The 23,299-nt window shown below is 47.4% G+C and overlaps 1 protein-coding gene across 1 annotated transcript; it reads right to left on the reverse strand.

Annotated features, from left to right (window-relative positions):
- Window positions 1-14,426: 14,426 nt before the first annotated feature.
- Window positions 14,427-20,163, reverse strand: COPRS (coordinator of PRMT5 and differentiation stimulator). The gene is made up of 4 exons (XM_046676167.1): window positions 20,012-20,163; window positions 17,720-17,786; window positions 15,364-15,585; window positions 14,427-14,838 (listed from the first exon to the last, which is right to left on the reverse strand). The coding sequence occupies exons 1-4, from the start codon at window positions 20,108-20,110 to the stop codon at window positions 14,669-14,671; spliced, it is 558 nt and encodes a 185-aa protein (XP_046532123.1). The 5' UTR covers window positions 20,111-20,163; the 3' UTR covers window positions 14,427-14,668.
- Window positions 20,164-23,299: the final 3,136 nt, after the last annotated feature.

Consider the following 23,299-nt stretch of genomic DNA (forward strand, 5'->3'; position numbering starts at 1 on the left):
GGAGCCAGAGGCTGAGCCAACAATATGAGCAAGGGCTCAAACTCTCAGGGAAGCAGGAAGTCCAGGTCAGCCTGGGGTGACCAAACCAGAGGTACTCAGGCAAGAGGCCAAGAGAGGCCCGAGCATAGCCAAGGGGCCTCTGAGACGCGGACAAAGCCGAGGGGAGGACAGACCAGCACCAAAGAGAGCTCTGGGGGTATGGAGTGTTGGGAACCCTCATATCCTGCTGGACCCCAGTCCCTGGAAAACGGTTTGGCGTTAGCCAGTCAGCACATCCTCTGTGACCTGGTAATTCTACTGTCGTAACGTCTCAGAGAAACTCTCCCACCACGTGCGCCCCACAATGTCCATAGCAGCACTGTTCGTAAAAACAAAAACTGCAAATAGCCCCAACACCCATGGATGTGAAAATGGATTTAAAAATATATACTCTATTCGTACAATGGAATACTATATGGCCGTAAAAATGGATAAGCTACACCTTCATGAGTGAATCCCCTAAACAAAATGTTGAACAAATAGAGCAAGTCACAATCTAACACATATTGCGTGATTTCATTTAACAGAAGTCCAGAAAACACTCCAGACTAAACAACATGTTGATTAGGGACGTATGCCTCTGTGGTAAAACTATACAAGCAAGGGAATGACAAACACGAAATTCAGGATGGTGATTTCTGCAAAGGGCGAGGGGAAAGGGTGGGATTTGAAGGAGGCACACGGGGGGTTTAAAAGTATTGAAAGCATTGTGAAGTTAGGTGCTGGGTATGTGGGTATTCATTTTTATTATAATTCTTTAAACTGACTCCATGCATTATAGACACTCGTGTATATACGTGTATATATATAAAATATTTCAATTAAAAAAATTTTGAGAAAAATCGGAGTGGGGAGCTGCTGCTTGTTAAGTGGAGCTTGCCCAGCACCTGGCCGCCTGCCCAGCTCTGAGCAAGCCCCACTGATGGTGAACGCCCCAAGAAGAAGGTAGGGGCACAGGCTCTGGTTGGCCCAGAGAAAGGGAGTGTGGAGGAGAAACTGCAGGTCTGAAGTCCAAAGGATGCGTTCCAATCCCATCTTTGCCACGGACTGACTGTATGACCCTGGGCGAGAAATTAAAATTCTCTGAGATTCAGTGTCATCTGTAAAATAGCATATACTTTTCTCTCTGAGTCCTCCGCGCCGAGCATCTTGTTTGGCATAGAATAACAAATAAACATCAACTACCCAGTCTTATCAGGAGAAAAACATGAGACAGATTCCAATAGCAGCCCACCCTACAGAATTCCTACAGTACTCCTCCAAACTGTCAAGGTCAACAAAAACAAGAAAAGTCACTAAAGGACAAGTACGGTATGAGTCCACCTATATGAGGTGCCTAGAATAGTCAAACTCACAGAGAAAGTAGGATGGAGGTTACCAGGGGCTGGGGGAGGGGAAACGGGGACTTGTCATTTAATGGGTACAGAGCTTCCGTTTAGGAGGATGAAAAAATTCTGAAGATGACAGTGGTGATGATTATACAACAAAATGACAGTGATGCCACTGGAATGTGCACTTAAAAAAGGTTAACATGGTAAATTTTATGTTTTACCACAATCTTAAAAAGTCAAACCAAAAAAAGACAAGAAAATTCTCAGAAACTGCCGCAGCAGCCAAGAGGATCCTAAAAATGACAGTTAAATATAAATGTGGTATCCTGACGGGATCCTGGAAAAGACAGAGACATTATGTAAAACCTAAGGAAATCTAAATAAACTATAGACTTTAGTTAATCATCGTGTATCGATATTGCTTCATTAATTATAACAAATGTATCGTACAATGTAAGATGTTAATGGGGGAGCTAGGTGTGGGGTATATGAGAACTCTCTGTACTATCTTCTCAATTTTTCTGGAAATCTAAAAAGAAAGTCTTTTAGTTAAAATTATATATAAAAAATACAGTAAAAAGAAAATACATATAATTACACATAAAATTACAAAATATAAAATTTTATATATATATATATATACACACACATATATAAAACAAAAGCTAAAAGGGACTTAGGGACTGAAAGAAGGAGGCAAGGAGGGGAGGAGGAGGGAGGGGGATGTTGGCCAGGTCCGAAGCCTCTATCTTCAGGGCCTTCTTTTCAGGGGGCCCCAAGTTACCAGCACAACGGCAGATCCTCACCCACAGACTTACCATGGCCATGCTCTTGTCCCACCCACCTACCCAGAAACAGAGACCCTTATCCTATGTGTAATGTCAGCCTCTTCCCTGCCGCCTCCCAGATCGTTGAGGAATTGACTAATTGCTCTTTACCTCATATTTGTTACCATTGACATTCTACGTTTGCCATCCCTTCTTCTGAACCAGACTCAGGGCCTGGCAGATCACTGGGAGAATACAGAGAGGCCGTTTGAAATGGGAGCCTTCACCCCTCATGGTCATGAGCTCCATTAGAGACAGTCTTCAGTCATGTGGAATCACCATCTTTGAGGCCGCCCACCCCTAAGCCCTTATTTTTACCAGGTAAGAAGCTGAGGCCCAGAGGGTCTGTGCGACGTGTCCACATCGCAGCTGGTTGAAGGCAGGGCTGGGACTGGGACCAAGGATTCCCAAACTCCGGTCTTATCTCCCATAACGTGCTGCCTTCCTAAAGCTGCTACTGCATGGACTTCTGTTTCTGGCAATAGACCAGACTAGACACTCTGAACTACTTCCTGCTGAAACGTTAAAAATGCGGGAGAAGATGTTTTCAGTCCTTTAAAGGCATCAGGTGAGCTGGTCGAAAGGGTTAAGAAGTCATAGGCCAAAAAGGAAAGGAAAGGAGGAACCCGGAGAGGATGTGGAAGCTGGCTTTCTCCCTGAGGAAATACCCAGAGCCAAGTGATCTTGACTCAGTTTCTAAGGCCTCATAGACAGCATGACAGAGGAGACAGACCCTGGCCCGGACAAGGTGGAGGAGCAAGGAAAATCGCTCACATTAAACATTGGAAGTGGGTGGAAAGAAAAACCTTCTACCCTAAGAAATCTTTAACCACAAGCCAGCTCTTATATTTAAATTCACAGATAGTGGGCAAAAGTCCTCAAGCCAATTGAGCAAAGCTTTAAGGGGGCAAGAGAATTAGCCAGAAGATTATCTGGGGGCAGAGCATTCCAGGCAAGCAGAGGCAAGAGCCAACTCAGAGGCCCTAAGGCAGGGTCTTGCCTAGCTTGTTCCAGGAGCACAAGAAGGCCGAAGGGGCTGGAGTGGAAGCAGCCAACCTGAAGTAGAAGGAGATGAAGTCACAGAAGTAACAGGAGACCAGACTGGACAAGGCCCGGTGTGCTATTGTGAAACCCTGAACACTTCCTCTGAAACCCAGAGCCACTGGAGGAGTTGGAGCAGAGCAGTAAGATGATCTGACTTACGTATTGAAAGATCACCCTGTGGTGATGGTTGTACAAGAGTGTGAATGTACTTAATGCCACTGAACTGTACACATTAAAATGGTAAATTTGATGTTACATATATTTTGCCACAATTTGTGTGTGTGTGTGTGAGGAAGATTGGCCCTGAGTGCACATCTGTTGCCAATCTTCCTCTTTTTGCTTGAGGAAGATTGTCACTGAGCTAACATCTGTCTTCCTCTACTTTATATGCGGACATTTCCACAGCATGGCTTGATTAGCGGTGTGTAGGTCTGTGCCTGGGATCTGAACCCCTGAACCCCAGGCCGCCAAAACAGAGCACACAAACTTAATCACTATGCCACTGGGCCAGCCTCTATTTTACCACAATTAAAAAAAAAAAATCACCCTGGCTGCTGTGGTAAGACTGTGCAGAATGGAGGCTGGAAGACCAAATAGGAAGCCATTCCAGCAATCTAGGTGAAAAACAGTAGTGGCTCCAGCAAGGATGGGAGCAGGATAAGGGATGAGGTCATATTTTGGGTGTGTTGGGAGGAAGAGCCAAATAAGTTCCTGAGCAATTGGAAGGACAAAGGTGCCATCCACTGACTAGCGAACAGGTTTACTACAGGAGAACATAAGATGCTAAGTTTGGGACTTGCTGAGTTTGAGACATCTCTTGAACATTCATGGGGAAATGTCAAGGGTTGGTGAGGATGTGGAGTAACCAGGGTGCTCCACTCCTGGGGAGTGAAATTGGAATAATCTTGGAAAACCCTTTGGCATTATCTCCTAAAGCTAAACGTGCATCATTTATGACCCTGCGATTCCATTCCTACATACATGTCTAACAGCAATCTGTATGTAGGTGTATTCACCAAAGGACATGAATGAAAACATCCATGGCAGCATTCCTCACAATAACCCATAACTGGACATAACCCATCAAAAATAGATGAGATAAATGGTGACACAGTCACATAATGACATATTGTCCAGTAAGGCAAATAAGCAAGCTACTGCTATGCAATAATGTGGATGAATCTCACATTATAGAATATAATCTTGAGTATAAAGTCGGACAGAAAATGAATAAATCACATGGCTAATTTAAAGTTTAAAAATAGATAAAAGTGGTGTTCAAACAAAAACTCGTACACAAATGTTCATAGCAGCCAAAGATGGAAACAACCCAGTGTCCATCAGCTGAGGAATGGGTGAAGAAGTGTGGTATAGCCACACCATGAAATATTATAAAGCCATAAAAAAGAACAAAGTTCTGATACATGCTACAACATGGATGCAGCTTGAAGACATTATGCTAAGTGAGAGAGGCCAGTCACAAAAGGCCATATATTGCATGATTCCATTCATACGAAATGTCCAAAATAGGCAACTCCATAGAGACAAAAGGCATATTCGTGGGTGCCAGGGGCTGAGGAGGATGGGGAATGGGGAGGGACGGCGATCAGGTATGGGGTTTCCTTTTGAAGTGATGAAAATATTCTGGAACTAATTAATGGCAATGGTTGCACAACATTGTGAGTATACTAAATGCACTGAATTGTATGCTTTAAAATGGTAAATTTTATGTTGTATGTATTTCACCACAATAAAATAAAAAGGAAAAAACAAACCTATGGTGTTGTAAGTCAGGACAGTGGTTACTTTGGGGTGGAGAGAGAGAGGGGTGGGTGACTGGGAGGAGGACAAGGCTTCTGGGGTGCTGGTCATATTCCTTGTTCTTTTTTTGTAAACCTAGATGGTAGAGATATGAATGTGCTCATTTTGTAAGGATTAGTTGAGCTAGAAGAAATAAGTATAGACAATTCTTGCAAGGAGTTTTGCTGCAAGGTGGAGCTGAGAAAGTGGGCAGGAGCCAGAGGACGAAGGCAGGTCAAGGGAGGGTTGTTTTCAGATGGAGAAATGACAGTGGTTTTTCTGCACATGAGAATGATCTTGCGGCCAGGGAGAAATAGATGATGACGCAGGAAAGGTAGGAGAGGATTGCTTAAGTGGTCCTTGAGCAAGGGAGAGCAGATGAGATCGAGTGCAGGAGCAGGGGATCTGCAGTTAGTCCACCTGTGGAAGCAAGCAGGAAGTGATCACATGGGTGTCAGTGCTGGTGAGTGGGCAGAGCAGTGGTTAGTCTGCGGAAGTTCACTCCTTGTTTATTACCAGGTTTATTGTCCCTCATTTATCAACAAGCAATCTGAGACTCGGGGAGAAAAGAGGATTGCTCGCAATCACACAGCTGGGGCCAGGAGAGGAACCCAGAGCTCCCCAACTCCAGGTGCCTGACGCCAAGCTGGCCAAGTGCCTCAAGTTCACCTCTCCACCGTGTAAGGGAGCACTTTCTATTGTTTGCCCTGAAACAACTTCTGCTGGGCTTCTAAGGCACCTGGGATTTGATGAACAAGTCTGTTCTGCCTTGTCGATGTGCCTTATCACATATATAAAGGACTTCAATTACGGCCCCTCCTCAGCCTCCGTCTTTCCGGGCCGAATGATTCTAACGGTGGAGCATGCCCTCGTGGTAAAAGCCCTTCATCACTCTGTTGGCCCTCTTCCACTTCTATTACGTCTTTCTTGGAATGCAGCGGCCATAACAACACAAACCACAGTGGCTTCCATTTTGAAGAGCCTTATGCAGGGACAAGGGCCCCATTTATATATGCAAACCAATGGTCAGCAAGGCTGCGGCTTGCTCAAGGTCACACAGAGTATCAGCACTAGGGCCCAGCAGAGGAGGATTCTGATTGCCACGAGCTCTCCCCCACACCCAACTGCCCGCGTGCAGGACTCCAGATGCACACACATATCAGGGCGCGTTCAGTAGCAAGCGACACGGAAAAAACCGTGTCAAATTCGCTTAAAGCAATATGGAGGATTTATTGGATTACAGAACTGGAAGTCCTAAAACAGGCAGGCTTCTGGGTTGGTTGACACGAGCTCCCTGATGTCATCATGCTCGCGATTTCCATCATGCCATCCACAGGGGCTGTAGTGGGTTGAATGGCAACCCCAAAAAAAGGCGTCTCCCTCCTAACCCCTGGAACCTGTGAATGTGACCTTATTTGGAAAAAGGGTCTTTGTGGATGCAATTAAGTTAAGGATCTTGAGAGGGGAATCACCCTTGATTATCCAGGTGGGCCCTAAATCCAATGACATGTATCCTTATAAGAGGCAGAAGAGGAGAAGACAGGGGCTGGCCCCGTGGCCAAGTGGTTAAGTTCACACGCTCCGCTTCAGAGGCCCAGGATTTCACCGGTTCGGATCCTGGGCGCGGACACGGCACCGCTTATGACGCCAACATGAGGCAGCGTCCCACATGCCGCAACTAGAAGGACCCACAACTAAAATGTGCAACTATGTACCGGGGGCTTTGGGGAGAAAAAGGAAAAATAAAATCTCCAAAAAAAAAAAAGGAAAAGGAAGAAGAGGAGAAGACAGACATGGAGAGGAAAGCCACGTGAAGATGAGGCAGGGGTCAGAGTGAGCAGCTGCAACCCAAGGAGTGCTGGCAGCCAGCAGAAGCTGAAAGAGTCAAGGCACGGAACCTCCCCTGGGGCCTCTGGAGGGAGCACAGTCCTGCTGGTAACTTGACTTTGAATTTCTGGACTCCAGAACTGTGAGAAAATCAATTTCTGTTGTCTTAAGCAACCAAGTTCACGGTAATTTGTGAGGTAATCATCTGGCCTAGAAGACTAAGACACAAGCCAAGAAATTCAATTATACAGGTTAGCTTAGGCCTGAACTCCACATCCCGCCCCTACGTCCAGGCATGGGGTTAGCTTTCCCCAAAGTCCACGGGCTGCATGAAAAAGTATGGTCACCAAGAGGAGGGGAATGGATGTTGGGAAGACAAGCAGAATGTCCCCCCCCAGACACCCTATGCAGCAAAGGTCCCCTCTCCTGAGCATCTGCTCTCTGAGACAGAGAAGAGCGCAGGAAAGAGAAAGGTACCCTAGAGGCACGGCCTTCACATGTCCAAGGTGCAGGGGAGCCCTCCAGACTCCGAGAACAAGGCGGAATGTCTGGAACACGGAGCGCCTTCCTTCTGAAATGGTAGATGTGAAAGTGCTGATGAAGTCTAAGGATCACGCACCATTCCATCCACCCGGTTGCCAAGCCAGGACTCAGGGTCACCGCAGACTCTTTCCTCACAGACAATCTGTGCCCAGCGCTGTCAGCTCTACCTTCTGTAAACAGTTCCAGTCCGTCCCCCGCCTCCCTCCATCTCCACGGCTGTTACCCTGGTGTAGGTCACCAGCCTCTCTTGCTGGATTACAGGCCCCCAGACTGGCCTCCTTGCTGTCAGTCTCAGCCTCCTCCCACCATTCTCCAGCAGGAACTAGAAGGATCTTCTGAAAATGAAAATCTGCCCATGTCACATTCCTGCTACCAAACTTCCAAGCCCCTTGGCACAGCCCCTTTCAAGGCGCATTGCTCCCCTGACTGCACCCCTCACCACGTCCCTCATCAGTTCCCCCACTGGGCAAGTCCTCTCACATGCGGGGCCTTTGCACACACAGCTCCCTCTGCCTGGATGATCCCCACCACCACTTGCCTGGCCAAGTCCTCCAGGACTCAGCTTCAAGGCTGTCTTCTTTGAGGGGGCTCCTGGACCTCCCACCTCTTCTTCTGGGTCCCCGTGGGACCCTGGGCTCATGTCCCCCTCCTGTGGTGCTGTAATGGTCTGTTTATGTGCCAGGACCTTCCCCCTAGACTCCGACCTCCCTGCCAATGGGAACCAGGTCCTCTACCTCTCCATCCTGAGAACGCAGTATGTAGCAGATGTTCAGAAACAAATTGATGAATAGAGATCAAACCTACACTGGATGGATTCCCCTGCTATTTCTGAAACAAAATTCATCTTAGACTCAATCTAGATGTTTCCCATCTCAGTAGAGTAAGCACACAAGCCCAGAAGCTTGGAGTCAAATGACTTGGGTCACATCCTATCTTTGTGACCTTTTGGCCAGTTATTTCACCTCCCTGAGCCTCAGTTTCTCTTTCCGTAAAATGAGAATTATAAGCCTTACTTCATAAGAAAAACCACCGACCATATCATCAGGCAGAGGGATGCAGCACAATGCATTTGACTTTCTCTGCGTATGCACACACTTTGGTTGAAGTCCGCAAGCCCGTACTAAGCACTTACTATACAACAGACTCTGGGGTAGGTGTTGGGGGGTAACGATGATGACGCGTACCCTAGATTTCACAGTAACCTTTTCGGAGAAAACTCATCTATAAAATCGAGAGGAAGCCCACTAACAGGGAGGTAACCCGGAGGCAGCTCAGCCTCTCCTCCAGGGCCCCTCACTTTCCCCGGGGTCACGCTGGAGACAGCGAGCCAACGGGTCTTTACTGCCACCTGCTGGAGGAGTGGAGTAAGGCCACAGGCTGCAGCCAGGAGGAACTCGAGCGCCTGCCTTGTGTTGCCAAACACATGGCCCTAACCTCTATCTGCCAAATTTGTTCAAGAGCTAATGAGAACTGTCGGAGGAAATTGCTTTTGAAATCCAAATCACTTCACCAGAAAAAAGAAGAAGGAAAAAGAAAAGAAAAACCACTGCACCTTGCCATGGTCGGAAAGTGGAAGGAAGCGTGCCTCCCGGGGAAATTTCTCTGACTCAAAGGGGAGGACCAGGGAACCCTGAAGGTTGAGAAAAATATCTTCTGCAGAAACTTTGGCTGTGGTTTACCCCCTAAGCCATTAGCAAGTACTGATCCTGGTGGAATTCTCCCCATCTTGGTGCCCTGGAACCCAACTGAACTGTCCTCCTACCCATAAACACCTGCAGGACATAGCTCAGACCCAGAACCAGCTTGGTAGAAACTGCGGGAAGCAGGGAGGCCATTCTTTCCAAAGGCCTTGGCTTTGCAGCCAGGCTCGCTAAGTCAACAAAGCGAGAGCCAGCCCTGCCGCTTGCCTTCCTGTTACACACCCTCCAACTTCTCCCCGGCCTGCCACGCTCACACCACACACATGTGCATGCACGTGTGCGCGCACACACACACACAGAGTCCTCCAGATCCAGCTTTCTTGGTTATCTGGGTGGGAATCTGCTCTGGGAGAACTGGGAGGCAGAATCCAGATGGGCTATAGCCAGGGTTGTGTTTTTTTTTTTTTTCTCTTTCTCCATATTCCAACCATCCCGTGAAAAATTGGGCCCAAGAATGCAAACTCCGGAAAACCAAGAGCAGTGCAGGGCCAAGACATTTACTCAGCCAATGGCTGTGTTTCCATCTCCCTGGCAGGCAGTCTCAGATTTCCTCAGAGCCGTGAAGCTGTGCTGAGTCCAGCCAGTCGCCTCTGCACATAAAGAGCAGGGTCTCTGCAGCCCTCCAGTCACTCCACCCAGCACCCAGGCATCTGAGAGCAGAGCTTGGCGAAGCATCGCCCACCAGACCCTCCTGGGGTCTCAGGATGACCAGTCTGTCCCCACTGTAAACACAGCACCAAACTAATTTCAGGGTGGGGTTAAAGGGTATATTCCCCCCAGATTTTCCCAAAGGGAAGAAAGGTAGACAGAAACACGCTGGGGCCATCAAAAATAGACAAAATTACCTACAAAAATTGTGATCGGCACAGTCCTGTCTGTTCTGCCACCATACAAAAATTGCAAGTTTTTCACCCAGATAGAAAATAAAAACAAAGAAAAAATTATCAGCACTCTGGTATCAATCAACCCATGATGATAGCTTAAATAAGCGTTCTCCACCCACCTGATGATCTGTCCCCAACCCCCCGGCAGGCTTCGGTTAACTTTGCATCTCCCGTATCTTGGGGGTTCAAGAAGCCAAACTGTCAATCTCTTTGACCATGTTGATTTCCGATCCTGAGCTTCCATCCGGGCCTTCTGGGGATCTCCTCGCTTCCTCGTGCAATGTATCGGGTCATCCAGTATCCGTCTTCAAAGGTCCTCCCTGTCCCACCGCCCCTCTGGGTCCGTCAGGTTCTCTGCACGCTCCAGGCCCCGGCATCTTTTGCAAGATGGTCCTCACTCATCATTCTCTGAGGACCTAACTCCCCAGGGACACCCCAGGAAGCAGGGCTCATGTTCCATCTGCTCTCAGCATCCTCAGGTCTCTCTTTCTTCTCCTCCTCTTTCTTCTCACAACCCAGGGGTTATTTTTTTTTTTTTTTTCTGGCCTGGGGAAAATTTTTTCCCTCCAAATTTCTTCAAGACACATAGTCTGTTGGCCCTAAATCCGCTTGCCTCCTTACCAAAACTTAAAATTTTTTTTTCAATTTTTTTAAATCCCTTTTTTTTAAACAAAAGCTAGAAAACTTTCTTGGCTGTTTTCGACCCCATCACATGCCTCCACTAAGGCAGTAAGCAGAGGGCCAACTGCCTGCTTGCAGGGAGAGAGGGCTTGAGAGAGACAAGCGCCTGTCTCAAAGGTCATCCAGCCACATGATAAACACATTTTCACTCCCCTTTTCATCACCCAAGATTTTTGCTGTGGTTGGTTGTGGTTTCTTTCATGGCAAATGATATTGAGTGAAAGAAATGTCAAGATAAAAGTTTCTCTTTTGTCCCTCTTAACACTCCCTTAGTACCTGGACTTCTCCAGCAGCCTCTGTCCACTTCTCTCCCTCTCCGCATTCCCTCCTTTTCTCTCCCATCATTGCCTCTTCTCAGCCTGGCCTGAGAGAAGCTGGCCAGAAGTCACCATTGCCCCCCAGTCAAGAGAAGCAACAGTGCCAGAGGTTCAGGCGGCATCCCCCAAAATGTTTTAGCCTGCAATGCCCACGTCCCACCCCTGCACCTGCCCCTGCCCCAAGTCACTACGTCATCTGAGCACTTTCTGATTTCTCCATCCCAAAATGCCCTCTTCAGCTTTCATCTTACTCAGCCTCTCTCTATAAAAGATGGACACTCCTTCTTCCTTACAACTCTCCTCCTTCTTAGATCTGGATTGAGCAGCACCTATGCTCCCCTGGTCTTCCTCCTCCTCCACTGCCACAGCTGCCCTCGGGATCTGATCCTTCCATCCACCCTTTAACCGCTAATGCTGCCCAAGGTCCTGTCCTTCGCCGCCCTCGCACTCTAGCCGCCCTCACTGAATCATCTCAACCTCAGTGCTGCAACGCCTACCGAAACCTCAAAAATTCCCCAAACATCCCCTTTTCCTCCCCCTTCTTCCCCCTCCCCTTTTTCTCTCCCTCCCTGATCTCAGACACATATTTGCAACGGGCTGTTGACTGTTTAGCCAGGAAAACAAAAAGCCAGAGAGAAGCTAAGATCACTAATTTCCTATATTTGAAAAAAAGTGTCAGGACCACAGAGCAGACCAGGAGCAAATGGATAGATTTTAATTCAATACAAGGGGAAATTTTCTGACAAACAGCACCAGCCAGCAATGAATGGGCTCCTTCTGAGGTAGTGAGCTCCCCGTGACTAGAAGTGGGCAGAGAGGATTCCTGCACATAGTACCAGGCCAAACTATGCAACATCCATGTTCTCTCCCTATTCTGAGATGGACACTTCTCAGCTCAACATTCAGAGACTCGGATATATAGTTCCTTTGGGTTTTTTTCCTTCATTTTGTTGAGTATCTAAAATTACCATTCTTCATTACAGGACACTGGTTAGAAATCACTGTGATATGTCCTCGTTATTCAGTTATTTTTTAAAATAACCATGATTTGTCGTTTACCAAATAATTGGCATTACAAATCCATTTGTCTTGACATTGACACACTCTAGTTTTTCGAGAGCAAGATTTACTTGGTCATAGATTGAATGCTTTCAGATTAAAGCACAGTTGCAAAGCTCTCTGGTTCTGGACATTTCTCTCTTTTCTATCCCTATACCCTGTCTTAAAAAATAAGTTAACAGAAAAGGAATCCTAAGTAAATCCTAATCCAATTGAACACAAAGACTTTTTAAAGGTTCTTCAAATACCTTGTTCTTCCTTCACGACCGGCCTGGGATGTCATCAGTCAACCCTAAACACAGCCAAGGCAAAGGCGACACCATTACTGAAGATAGGAGAATTTGCGCCGGTATTTACTGAACATCTTCATGCTGGGCTCCATGCTATGAAACGCGGATGCTGAGGAGTAAGACATGGTCTTGCCCTCAAAGACCTCTCACCCTAAAGAGGGAGGCCCACCTGTAAGCCAGCGATGGCAGCAGAGTGAGCAGGTGGCGCGATGTCTGTCACAGAGGAGGGAAGATCAGCAGGGGAGGCAACTTTGTTTTAGAACATCTTGTCTTTATTTCAAATACCTACTTACAAAATCTATATTAAAATAACAACAATGTAACAGCAAATCGCTACATGTCATCATCTAATCAAATTGTTTCCATTTGTCTGTCTTACTCCTTATCACTTGCATATGTATGCAATTTTTTCATATTTATAACATTATCAGAGTAGTTTTATAGTCTATATCTTTACTTACATCACTAGGATTTCTCCATTTCACTACTTTTTTTCCTTACTCACCCCCCCTCCCCTTTGAGATAACCAACGTTCTCAGCCTGGGGAGTTACCCTTCTATATCTTTCTCTATGCTTGAATCGTCCTGTGGGGGGCAGCGGAATGATATTTAAATCAGAACAATTGACTACCCTACCCCCCGCCATTCTCTTGACATACCCAATCTTCAGCCACAAAACCCACTCTAATGTCTTTAAGAGAATGTTGTTTTCTACATCCTTGCTCCAGTAGACCCTATTTCCCTCCTACCTGCTTTGCTGGAAGTAACCAGAAGGAGGAACGGCAAAGAACAACTTCTACACAGCAAGGATCCTAGATTTCACCGCTCCACAGATCACAGCAGCCGCAGCCTGTGAACAGTCTTGCTCAGACACTCATGCACATGTGCTCTCCAAACGATTGATGTTCTTCCCTCCCTCTGACATGTGTACTCTCCCCACCTCACAACTTCTGCTTTTACTCACAGTTCCAGCTGCCTTCTAAGTGCAGCTTACACATGGGCCGACATAACCCCTCCCCCACACAACCTTTCCCTTTGGCAATTCCGCTATGCTCCTCCAGCCCCCATTTCTTGGCTCAGTTTCCCAAGCTCATCTCATCACACCAGACGTACTCATCCTCACACTAGCCCGATCAGCTATGGCACTGGGAGGAAGACAGAGCGAGCCGTGGGGTGACATGGTCTATGACTCCCCTGTCAGCAAAGACAGTGGAAGGGGTATTTTTTCTCCCTAAGACAACCTTGGCCATGAGGCCCCTCACAGCCAAAGCCACTGCCTTCTCTCATAAGGTTCTGCCTTCTTCACACACTTTGGGGCCTCTGAAAAATAGCTTAAATAGTTAAGTGTTCATTTAACTGCTATGCAGTTGCCTCTGATGTCAGATGTGAAACTTCCTTGATTCAGCCTCAACAAGGAGACAGGGAGGTCAGAAGCAATCCCTCAGTCTGCCAAAGAAGTAAAAGCGCCTTAGCCTGGTGCATCAAGGACCTGCCAAGACACGGCCCCAGCTCCCACCTCTGGGCTCTCACACACCCAGGGGCAACCAAGAGAACACACTTCAGAGTCACGCATGGGTTTAGGTCCCAGTTCTGCCATTTCCTGGCTGTGTGATTCTGGAGAAGTCAAAACATTTTCAGTCTTATTTTTCTCATGTCTAAAATGAAATTAAAAAAAAAAAATAGTGACGTCATATAAGTAATTGTAAGGATTAAAAGATTAAATGGAAAATAGAGTTTAAAATCGTTTCATGCCAATTTAGGATTATATAGTTGCCGGTTTAACTAATTTGCCATTTAGTTTTCCAGCCTACAGAAAGTCCTTGTTAACTCAGCAAATGTTCAATTTTCCATCAATAGGAATAGAAATCAGCCACAGAGTCACCAACGTCTCTTAGATTCCAATCCCTGGCCGGTAGTGCCAGATGGACAGAAGGAACACCAAAAACTTGTTTTCTTTCGCAGAGTAGTTTCAAGTCTCCAAGTATTTCAATCCCTAAAATGTAAGTCAGGGGCTTTAAACGAAGGCGTAAGGCTTTGTTCTGAAGTATCTAATTAAAAGGGGAAAAATAGTAGACAAAAGCATACTGGTTTTTTCCAACATTTATTTATAAAGAACACAACTCCCCCTCCTGACACAGACACCAACACTCACACATTCCAAGGAGGAGCTCACTAAAAACAACACTGACAACAGAACTGGGGGACGGCGGGCACCAGGGTGTGCGCCCGACTCGGGGATCACTGCGAATGTTTCCTCAGATCCGACATCCCGCCTCAAAGAAAGGAGACCTCGATCTGAAGGGCCGGCCACCCACCACCAGGCACACTCAGTCCTCGGCATCATCAAACTGTCCCGTTTCAAAGACCATCTTGGAATAATGGGGTATCAGAGGAGGAGGGTGGTGCCAGCTGGGGTCGTAGATCATGTCTCCTTGCGCGGCACAGCACACCCAGGGTTTGACCTCTTGAGAAAGGCAACCCTGGATGTCGTCAGCATCTGCAGGCAGTTTTAAAAAGACAGATTAAAGGAAGGAAGGCGGCCGAAAATAGCCAAAAATTGTCTAGGGGACAGACACTTGCACTTTGTTTAAAAACACTCACGTGTGCACAAGCGCTCACACACACATACCACAGTCTTCCTCTGCTGAAGAATTGCAAGCTTGTTCATTCTAAGGCAACCCATAGTTGTGCTTCTCAGCCAAGAGTTCTTAGCAGCGCAGAGGAAGCAACTGGCTAACAGAGCGCTTCTGTCTGCGGCTGCTCAATTCACACAAAGATACTTGGAGAGAGGAACATTGTTTCAATGTTAAAACCAACCGATACATTATGGACTCAAATGCAAAATTTGCATTTTTTTTTATTTCAATATGAAGGAGAAGCTCTCACAGAAATTTCAGACCTGTAACAGACATTAGGCTAACTCACAGATGGGGGTCCCTCTTCCAAATTGTCTGCCTTTAACGGTAATCTGGTAAGAGCGTCTCAGAACCCTGGCCTAGGACCCCAGAAACTCCGCACCTACCGTATGGATTCCCTTGATCTGCTTTCAACTCCAGGTCCCAGTCCTCGTTAAAAAGATCAGCAGCCTGTTCCTTGGGCGGACAGCCAGACAGCCCTTCTGAGAGCTCCCAGGTATTCACTTCCCCATCAGAATCCTCCTCATCCATGGCGAAGCCTTCCTCTTCAGAGTGGGTGCCCTCGCCATGGGTAGGACTGTCATTAGGGATGCTCTGTGCTCCACTGGCTAAGAAATCGACAAAAGGAAGAAGGTATTAAAACCACTGGCAGACCAGATAGGACCTGCTCGTGGGCTTGGAAAATCTGGGGCAGCCTTACTAAGAGGACAGCAGTAAAACAAGTATAGAGAGTTCTCTGGCCGCCTGAGCACTCAAAATAATGTTGCTCTGTTTACATTTTTAGAAGTAAGGTTGATCATTTATTTTTAATAAGACATTTTTGCCTCAAGCAGGGCCATTCATTGCCAGGGCTCATAATCCACACTGCGAGTCAGGCAGTTTGTATTTTCAGGTAGTTTACACGTCATTGAGGCAAAGAGCCACTGGCAAATGATCAGCTTTTACAATATGAGCTTGATTTGAATGTTTGCTCTTCTATTCCTCCATTCATCCTCAGAGAGTATGCAGAGGTGAGGACGAGGGGCAAGGAGGAGGAAAGCAGGCAGAAGGAGGACAGAACTGGTCAGTCACAACGAACAGCCATCATGTCTCTTCCTCTGGATTCAGGAAGATATATTCCAAAAGACCTGAAAATAATGGAAAAAAGTCTGGGGAAGGCTAACGGACCTCCAGGTACATAGTGCTATGCTGACGCCAGGTCAGAGGTGGGAAAAGAATCAGCCTAAAACCAGCCACGCTATTAACATTGTAATACTAATGACAGCTATAAGCAAAAAAGTAATAATTCAAGGCATGAGTTCTGAAGCCTAACTGCCAGGGTTCAAATCCCAGTTCTGCCAATTACCAAATGTGTAACTGAGCTGAAATCTACTCAACCGATTCCTCAGTAACTTGAACAGAGAATTACCACACAACCTAGCAACTCCCCTCCTAAATGTATGCCCAAAAGAAGTGAAAACAGGTATTCAAACACCACATTTCAAGAATGTTCATAGCAGCACTATTCACAATCACCAAAGGGTGGAAACCATCCAAACGCCTATCAACCCATGAATGGGGAAACTACATGTGGTATATCCATATAACGGAATTGTTCAGCCACAAAAAGAGAATGAAGCACTGACACATGCTACATGAATGATCCCTGAAAATATTATGCTGAGTGAAGGAAGTCAGACATAACAGGCCACACAGTGTGTGAGTCTATTTACAAGCAACTCATATTTGCCTGTCCAGAACAGGTAAACTCACAGAGACAGAAAGCAGATTAGTGGTAGCTCAAGGAAGAGGAATGGGGCATGACTAAATGGGTTGCATTTCCTTTTAGGGTGATGAAATGTTCTGGAACTAAATACTGGTGGTGGCTGCACACCATTGTGATTGTGCTAAACGTCACTGCACTGTACACTTTCAAACTGCTAAATGGTAAATTTTATGTTGTGTCTTCTATCACAATTTAAAAAAATGTTTACTGTGCCTCAGTTTCTTCATCTGTAAAATGCAGACAGGATTGTTGTGAGTTGGGGGAAAAAAAAAAGGAACACTTAGAATTGTGCCAGGCACACAGCGAGTCCTCAGGAAGTGTTAGTTGCTATGCCTGTATCTAGTTCCGAGCTTGGTGCCTTATCTAGACCACTACACCCAACAGAACTTTCTGTAATGATAGCAATGTTTTATAATCCGTGCTGTCCACGTGTGGCTACTGAGCACTTGAAATGTGGCTAGTACGACTAAGGCACTGACTCTTTCACTTTATTTAATTACAATTAAATTTAAATAGCACGGGTAGCTCATGACTATTACAGTCCTAGATCCTGTCACGCAATCTTCAAAACGACCCTCTGAGGTAGGCATTAGCTCCATTTGAAAGATGGGGAAAGGATACGGGATTTACCTAAGGTCACAAATCTCCCCAGAACTCTGACCCGGGGCCGAACGTGAGAACCATTTTGCCCGGCTCCAAAGCCCACACTCTTTCCATGCCCGCTGTCCTAAGCTGTCGCTCTCAGGAGAGGGGATGGGTCTAGCACAAGTCCAGGACGTCCCTTCAAGAAGCCCCAGCAGGGCTTCCAAACAAGGGCACTGTTGAAACACTAAGCAGAAAAGGCAACTCTGGAGAACCGGCTAGAAAGAGAAGGTAAACAAGACAGAGAGGCTGTCCTTCCTGGAGCCTCCTGGCTCTCTCCTGACCTTCCCCTCCCCACCCTATCCCACCCCCACCCCACCCCGCCATCTACTTGCCTAGTCGATCCGTGGCCTTCTCAGTCTCTCTCCCCTGACCAGAGTGCTCCCCTGGGGCAAGGCCCACCTGCGGGAAGAAGAAACAATTACCCGGGACTCGGATATCTGGGGGATCCCCAGCACTGAGCTCTCCTCTCTCAGCCCCAAACCCCCTCTTCCAGACTCTCCTTTGTGAGGCTAGGGCTGGGACTCTGCAACCCACATTTCCGCTCTGCCCTACTAGACTCGCAAGGCTGGAGGGAGAAGGGCCTTGTTCCTTCATATTCTGTAGGCATCACCCCAGTGACACTTCTTCACCCCTGGCTCTTCGCCCCTGGAGGCAGGAGTGCCTTCCTATAGCGGCCACTGATGCCCAGACTTGCAGAATCAGCTGCATCACTGGGCCCTCTCTTCAGAGGTCTGAGTCCCAGGTCCTCAGGACCCCTCCTCCGAGCTCAGAGGCTCCAGCACTAGCAGGAGCAGCGCCCCCTCCTCAGAGGTCACAATTTCAGCTCCGCAAAGCCTCTCCTCTGAGCTTGTACATTTTAATCATTCCAATCTTGTCTCTTTGTTCCCTCAGCCCTAGGGCTGGAAGCTGTCTCTTGCAGTTGCTACCTCCATGTTAATTTTTACCTTCTCAGTTACTTAACTTTTTATCTAGTTAACAGCTCTATCAAATTCTTGGTCTCCTGACGGATACACGAGGGCAACAGAGCTGCAGTTCCTCTGCCTTGCTGAAGGGAAATCTTCCCCCACAGCCAACCATACGCTTCTCTGCTCCCATCACTCAAGAGTTCCTGGAATCCTATCGCCTCCAAGACCTCTTCTACATGGAACAAGAAATGTTCACAGCCTGCATGAGAAGACCTGACTGCAAGCCCAACTCTGCCACTCATTCAGTGTGACCTTGGACACATCACTTCAACCACCCTGCCTGGGTTTCATCGTCTGGTATTTAAGATGATTTTTCTGACCTTGCTGGGGGCTTACAATGAAATATTATTTATGAAAACACCTAGCACGAAGCAGAAAAGCGACATTTGTTGAATTTAAATCCACTTCCTTTGCGCCTACATCTAAACAGCACTTGGCGCCAGCCCCATTAGCTCATGATCTTGTCACACCTGGATTTAAGGAGCCAAGCTCACCTCCTGTAGTCAGTGACAACCCTTGGTCACTACTGCAGGCCAGCTGGTGGGACCTCTCACCTGGACCATTGCCACAGCCCCCTAACTGCCTCCCCATTCACCCATCCTGCCCAGCCTACTCAGTGTTAATCACTTCTCTGCTCAAAAATCTTCAACGACCCCTCACGACCAGAGGGCACAACTAGCCACAGCCCTCACACCCCCTTCCCCTCATCCCCATCCACCTGTTGAGCACAGTTCTCGCTCAGGCTTTACGACCCGATCTCCCAACCATTTGCCTTGCATTTTTGCCCTGCCTTCCTCATCTCCACACGTCTGCAGGCACCGCCACCCTCTCACCTTGGAGAGGACGCGCACATCCCTTCCTGCTATGCCAAAGCAGGACAAAGTCAGTCTCGTCCTATCCGCACTCCAAAGCAATTTTCTTTTAAGTCTATCACTACGTTTTTCATACCCTATTCTGGTGAAGTACTATGTTTGATGCCTAAGCAAGCATTCCATCTCTCCATCCAATTAACAGGCGTGTCTGTCGTGCCAGGCACTATGCTAGGCGCCGGGGTAACAGCACTAAACAGAGGGCTCCTTCCCTCGGGGAGCTCACCATCTAGCAGAGATTATTGACTGTAAACAAGGGCAGGTGATAGCAGCAATAACGGTCTTTGAAAACCCAGGAGCTGTGTGGCGCGCAAATGAAAACAAGTTTCTGGAAAACCTGCGTCAAACCGGGCCTTTTGGTCTCAGTAAACAGAAAAGGAGAGAGCGCATGAGACATCATCTGGCGCTCAGGGTGAGCTGAGCATCCCCACCAATGGGCACAGGTCCTTCAGGCAGAGTCCCTCTCCCCGCCGCCCTCACCTGGCCCCTGTCCAGGCCAGCAGGGGCCCCCGGCTCTCGGGCAGCCGCATCACCTCTCATTTGGCAAGTACGCAGAGGAGCCCACAGCCCACCCTCGGCGCCCAGTGCGCCCACCCACGCCCTCGGGTGCCCCGCCCCGCAGCCCAGCGGCCCCTCGGTCCGGCCGTTTCCAGCTCGAGCGCGCGCCCAAACGGCGCTCCACGTTCGCGGGGCAGCCAGAGGCGCTTCCCAGGCTCCGTGCCCCCGCCCGGCCGGGCCCCGCGAGCCCCGCAACTTCCCGCCCCGGGCCGCAGGTGGTGGCCGCGCTCACCCCCGAGCTGCGGGGCGCCTCCTGCGCGCTCGGCAGCGGCGGCCCCCGAGGCGGCTCCGCGGCCCCCAGCACCGGGGCCCTGGCTGCTTGAGGGTCCATGCCCGGCGGCCCGCCGCCCGGCGCCCTGGACGCTAGCTGCTCGGCCACGTGACGCGCCGGCCTGGCTGCCAGCCCGAGGATACGCCGCGGAGGGGCCAATCAGCCGGGGGTGCTCCCGGCCGGCGGGGGCGGAGCGCTGGGGTCACGAGGAAGCCGGGGGCGGGGCGAGAAGGGAGGCGCAGGAGGGGCGGGGCGCGCCCCACAGCGAAAGCCCCCCCAGAGGTCCCAGAATCCGGTTTTTGTGATTTTTGTAGCTCCTGCCGGCGCAGATGCCAGGGCTGGACGACCAGCTGGGTTTAGAATGTCAGGTGTTATCCCTGCCCAACCACACCGGATATGCTTCAGCTTCAAAACCTCGAATTCCTGTTAAAACAATTACCGGAGTCTACCTGACAGTGTATAAAGCTCAGCTCTCAAAACTTTTAATGCAGTTGTAGCTCCAACCACATTTCACTCTCTCACTTCCCAGCTTTCTCTAGAACTCAGGCTGGGATGTAACTCACCCACAAATGGACGAGACAACTCAGCAGCCCGGTCCTTCTCCACCTTGAGCTAATGATAGTTCTTAAATTGAATCCATTAGAAACCAGGATAGACGAGCAAAGCAAACTCTTAGAACGTGCAGACACCGTCCGGCACTCAGTCACAGTAACCCTAACCATCCTGTGCTGTGACGGCACAGTCTGACCTGGCTCTCGCTCAATGCTCAAAGTCTGGCCCTCTACAACCTGCAAAAGGAGCAAAAGATACGCAGGGCCCGAGCTAGGGACAAACCCAGCTCTCCCAACAGCCTTCACAGCGTCGCGTCGCACTGACTAAACCCTAACAGACCTGGTCACGGTGGGAGAATCACATTCACGTTTAGGGAGCAGGAAAGCTGGGAGCTGGGATTCCTTGCTCACCAGGCCACCTTACGACAATCTTTCGTGACATTTAGAGACTATTCTTTCATCTCCCTCAAAGAACGTGTTGTTTATAAACTACATAAAGCATTTGAAAAAATTTAACATAACAGTTGATAGTCTTTTTTTCCTCTATGTGGACTTTCCTACAAGAAAGGGAATGTGACCAACTAATGTGTGCCCTATTTTGCCCATGAGTCAGTTTCCCCAAATCTAATTGGATCTAGGTCAACACTGTCCAATAACCTTCTGCAACGGTGGAAATAAGTTCTATTATCTGTGCTGTTCAATATGGTAAATATGCAGCTAGTGAGCACTTGAAATGTGGCCAGTGTAAATGAAAAACTGAATTATTTAATTTCAATACATTTAAATTGCCACACGTAGCTAGAAGCTATGATATCTGACAGTGCAGCTTCAGGTGAACTAGCAAGATGTATCTCCTTAACTTGCAATGGTGAGATCCAGACACAGGGTTGTGATGACCCCAGGGTGACACACACTCACAGCCTTGCTTTAAGGAGTCAACCATCACTCTCTTTGCTCTCATCTCTTATGTGTAATATGCATCTCTTTCCTAAAATAAAAATGCCATGTAAGGATTTAGAATGTTAAACTTCCCAGGACTTAATGGAGAGAGGAAAGAGGAAATTTTTATTTTAAAACAAATAACAAGCAAACAACATTTAGAAGCCAAACATTTAAAATAAAAATGCCCTAAAACAGACTTTACTATTCAAAGGAATTTAATATATAATAAAGGCAGTATCACAAATCAACAGAGAGAAATTAATTACGAGCCACAAATGGTGCTGTGGAAAATTTAGTTAACCACTTGGGGAAAACCTGAGTTGTCAACCTCAGCAAGAGGAAACGTTTTCAGCAAGAGAAATCACACACTCACACACACACACACACACACACACACACACACACAATCTCTGGACATCAAAAAAAAAAAACACCACACACACAAAAAAAGCTGGGGGTAAATATCTGCAATAAAGGAGAGACGAACTAAAAATTAATATTCTTAATATATAAAAAACTCTTATAAATTAGTAAGAAAAAAAGTTCAAGGGCAGACCCGGTGGCATAGGGGTTAAGTTCATGTGCTCTACTTAGGCGGCCCGGGGTTCACAGGTTCAGATCCTGGGCGCCGACACAGCACCACTCATCAAGCCACACTGTGGCAGCATCCCACATAAAATAGAGGAAGATTGGCACAGATGCTAGCTCAGAGCCAATCTTCCTCTCTCACACACACACACAAAGTTCAAAAAATAGTCCAAGAACATGAAAAGACAGAATTCACTAACATCAAAGAAATGCACACTAAAATAATAATATATCACTTTTCACCTATTAAAATGATAAAAATCAATATAATACCCACTGCAGGTAAAGGTGTCAACATTTTCATACATTGCTTGAAAATATTTTCATACATTGCAAATTGGCAATACATATTCTTTAAAATAGTTATATCCTTAAATCCAATAATTCTACTGTCAGATGTCAATCTCTTATAAAAATAACCAGAGGGCTGGCCCCGTGGCCGAGTGGTTAAGTTCACGCCCTCCTCTTCGGCAGCCCAGGGTTTCGCCAGTTCGGATCCTGGGCACGGACATGGCACCGCTCATCAGGCCACGCTGAGGCAGCATCCCACATGCCACAACTGGAAGGAGCCACAACTAAAATATACAAGTATGTACTGCGGGATTTGGGGGACAAAAAGCAGGAAAAAAAACCAAAAAAGAACCAGAGATGTGAACAAAGATTTATAAAAATCTTCATCAACAGCATTTATAGTAAGAAAATATCAGAAATGACAAGATCCAACCACAAGGGATTAGAAAAATAAGTCCTGGCTCATCTGTACAATGGAATGTTATGAATTCATTCAATGTTTCTAAGGCTATTTAATGACACAGAAAAATAACATAGTATTAAGTGAAACATTAACACTTCACTGAATGCTTCTCCCAGTGACATCACAATGTTAAGTTAAAGGATATAAAATTCAAACAGTTGCCTCCCCTGCTCCCAGAATGCCTTCTCTGCCCCAAGCCATCTTCCATCCTTGCTTGGAAGCCCTTCTGTGCTGCTCTAATCTACTCCTTACCCCTGCCCTTCTTTTGCTGCCGGCCTTCCCACTGCAAACAGATCAGTCCCAGAGACAGAAGACATTTTTATAACGTCTTAATCTTCTTAAAAGATAACTTTTCCCCCCATACCCAGAATCCTTTTGCTGCTTCAACCAGCTCTCTCAGGATATCCAGCTGTT

The sequence above is a fragment of the Equus quagga genome, chromosome 11 (genome assembly GCF_021613505.1).
Source record: "Equus quagga isolate Etosha38 chromosome 11, UCLA_HA_Equagga_1.0, whole genome shotgun sequence".
NCBI lineage: Eukaryota > Metazoa > Chordata > Mammalia > Perissodactyla > Equidae > Equus > Equus quagga.

Bases quoted from the DNA above. Each gene is read 5' to 3' on its own strand.
- COPRS (XM_046676167.1), bottom strand. From the start codon at position 20,110: ATGGACCCTCAAGCAGCCAGGGCCCCGGTGCTGGGGGCCGCGGAGCCG. The intron at 17,787-20,011 runs GTGAGCGCGGCC...TTCTTCCCGCAG, and splicing joins AGGCGCCCCGCAGCTCGGGG to GTGGGCCTTGCCCCAGGGGA. The intron at 14,839-15,363 runs GTAGGTGCGGAG...AACTGCCTGCAG, and splicing joins AGATCAAGGGAATCCATACG to ATGCTGACGACATCCAGGGT.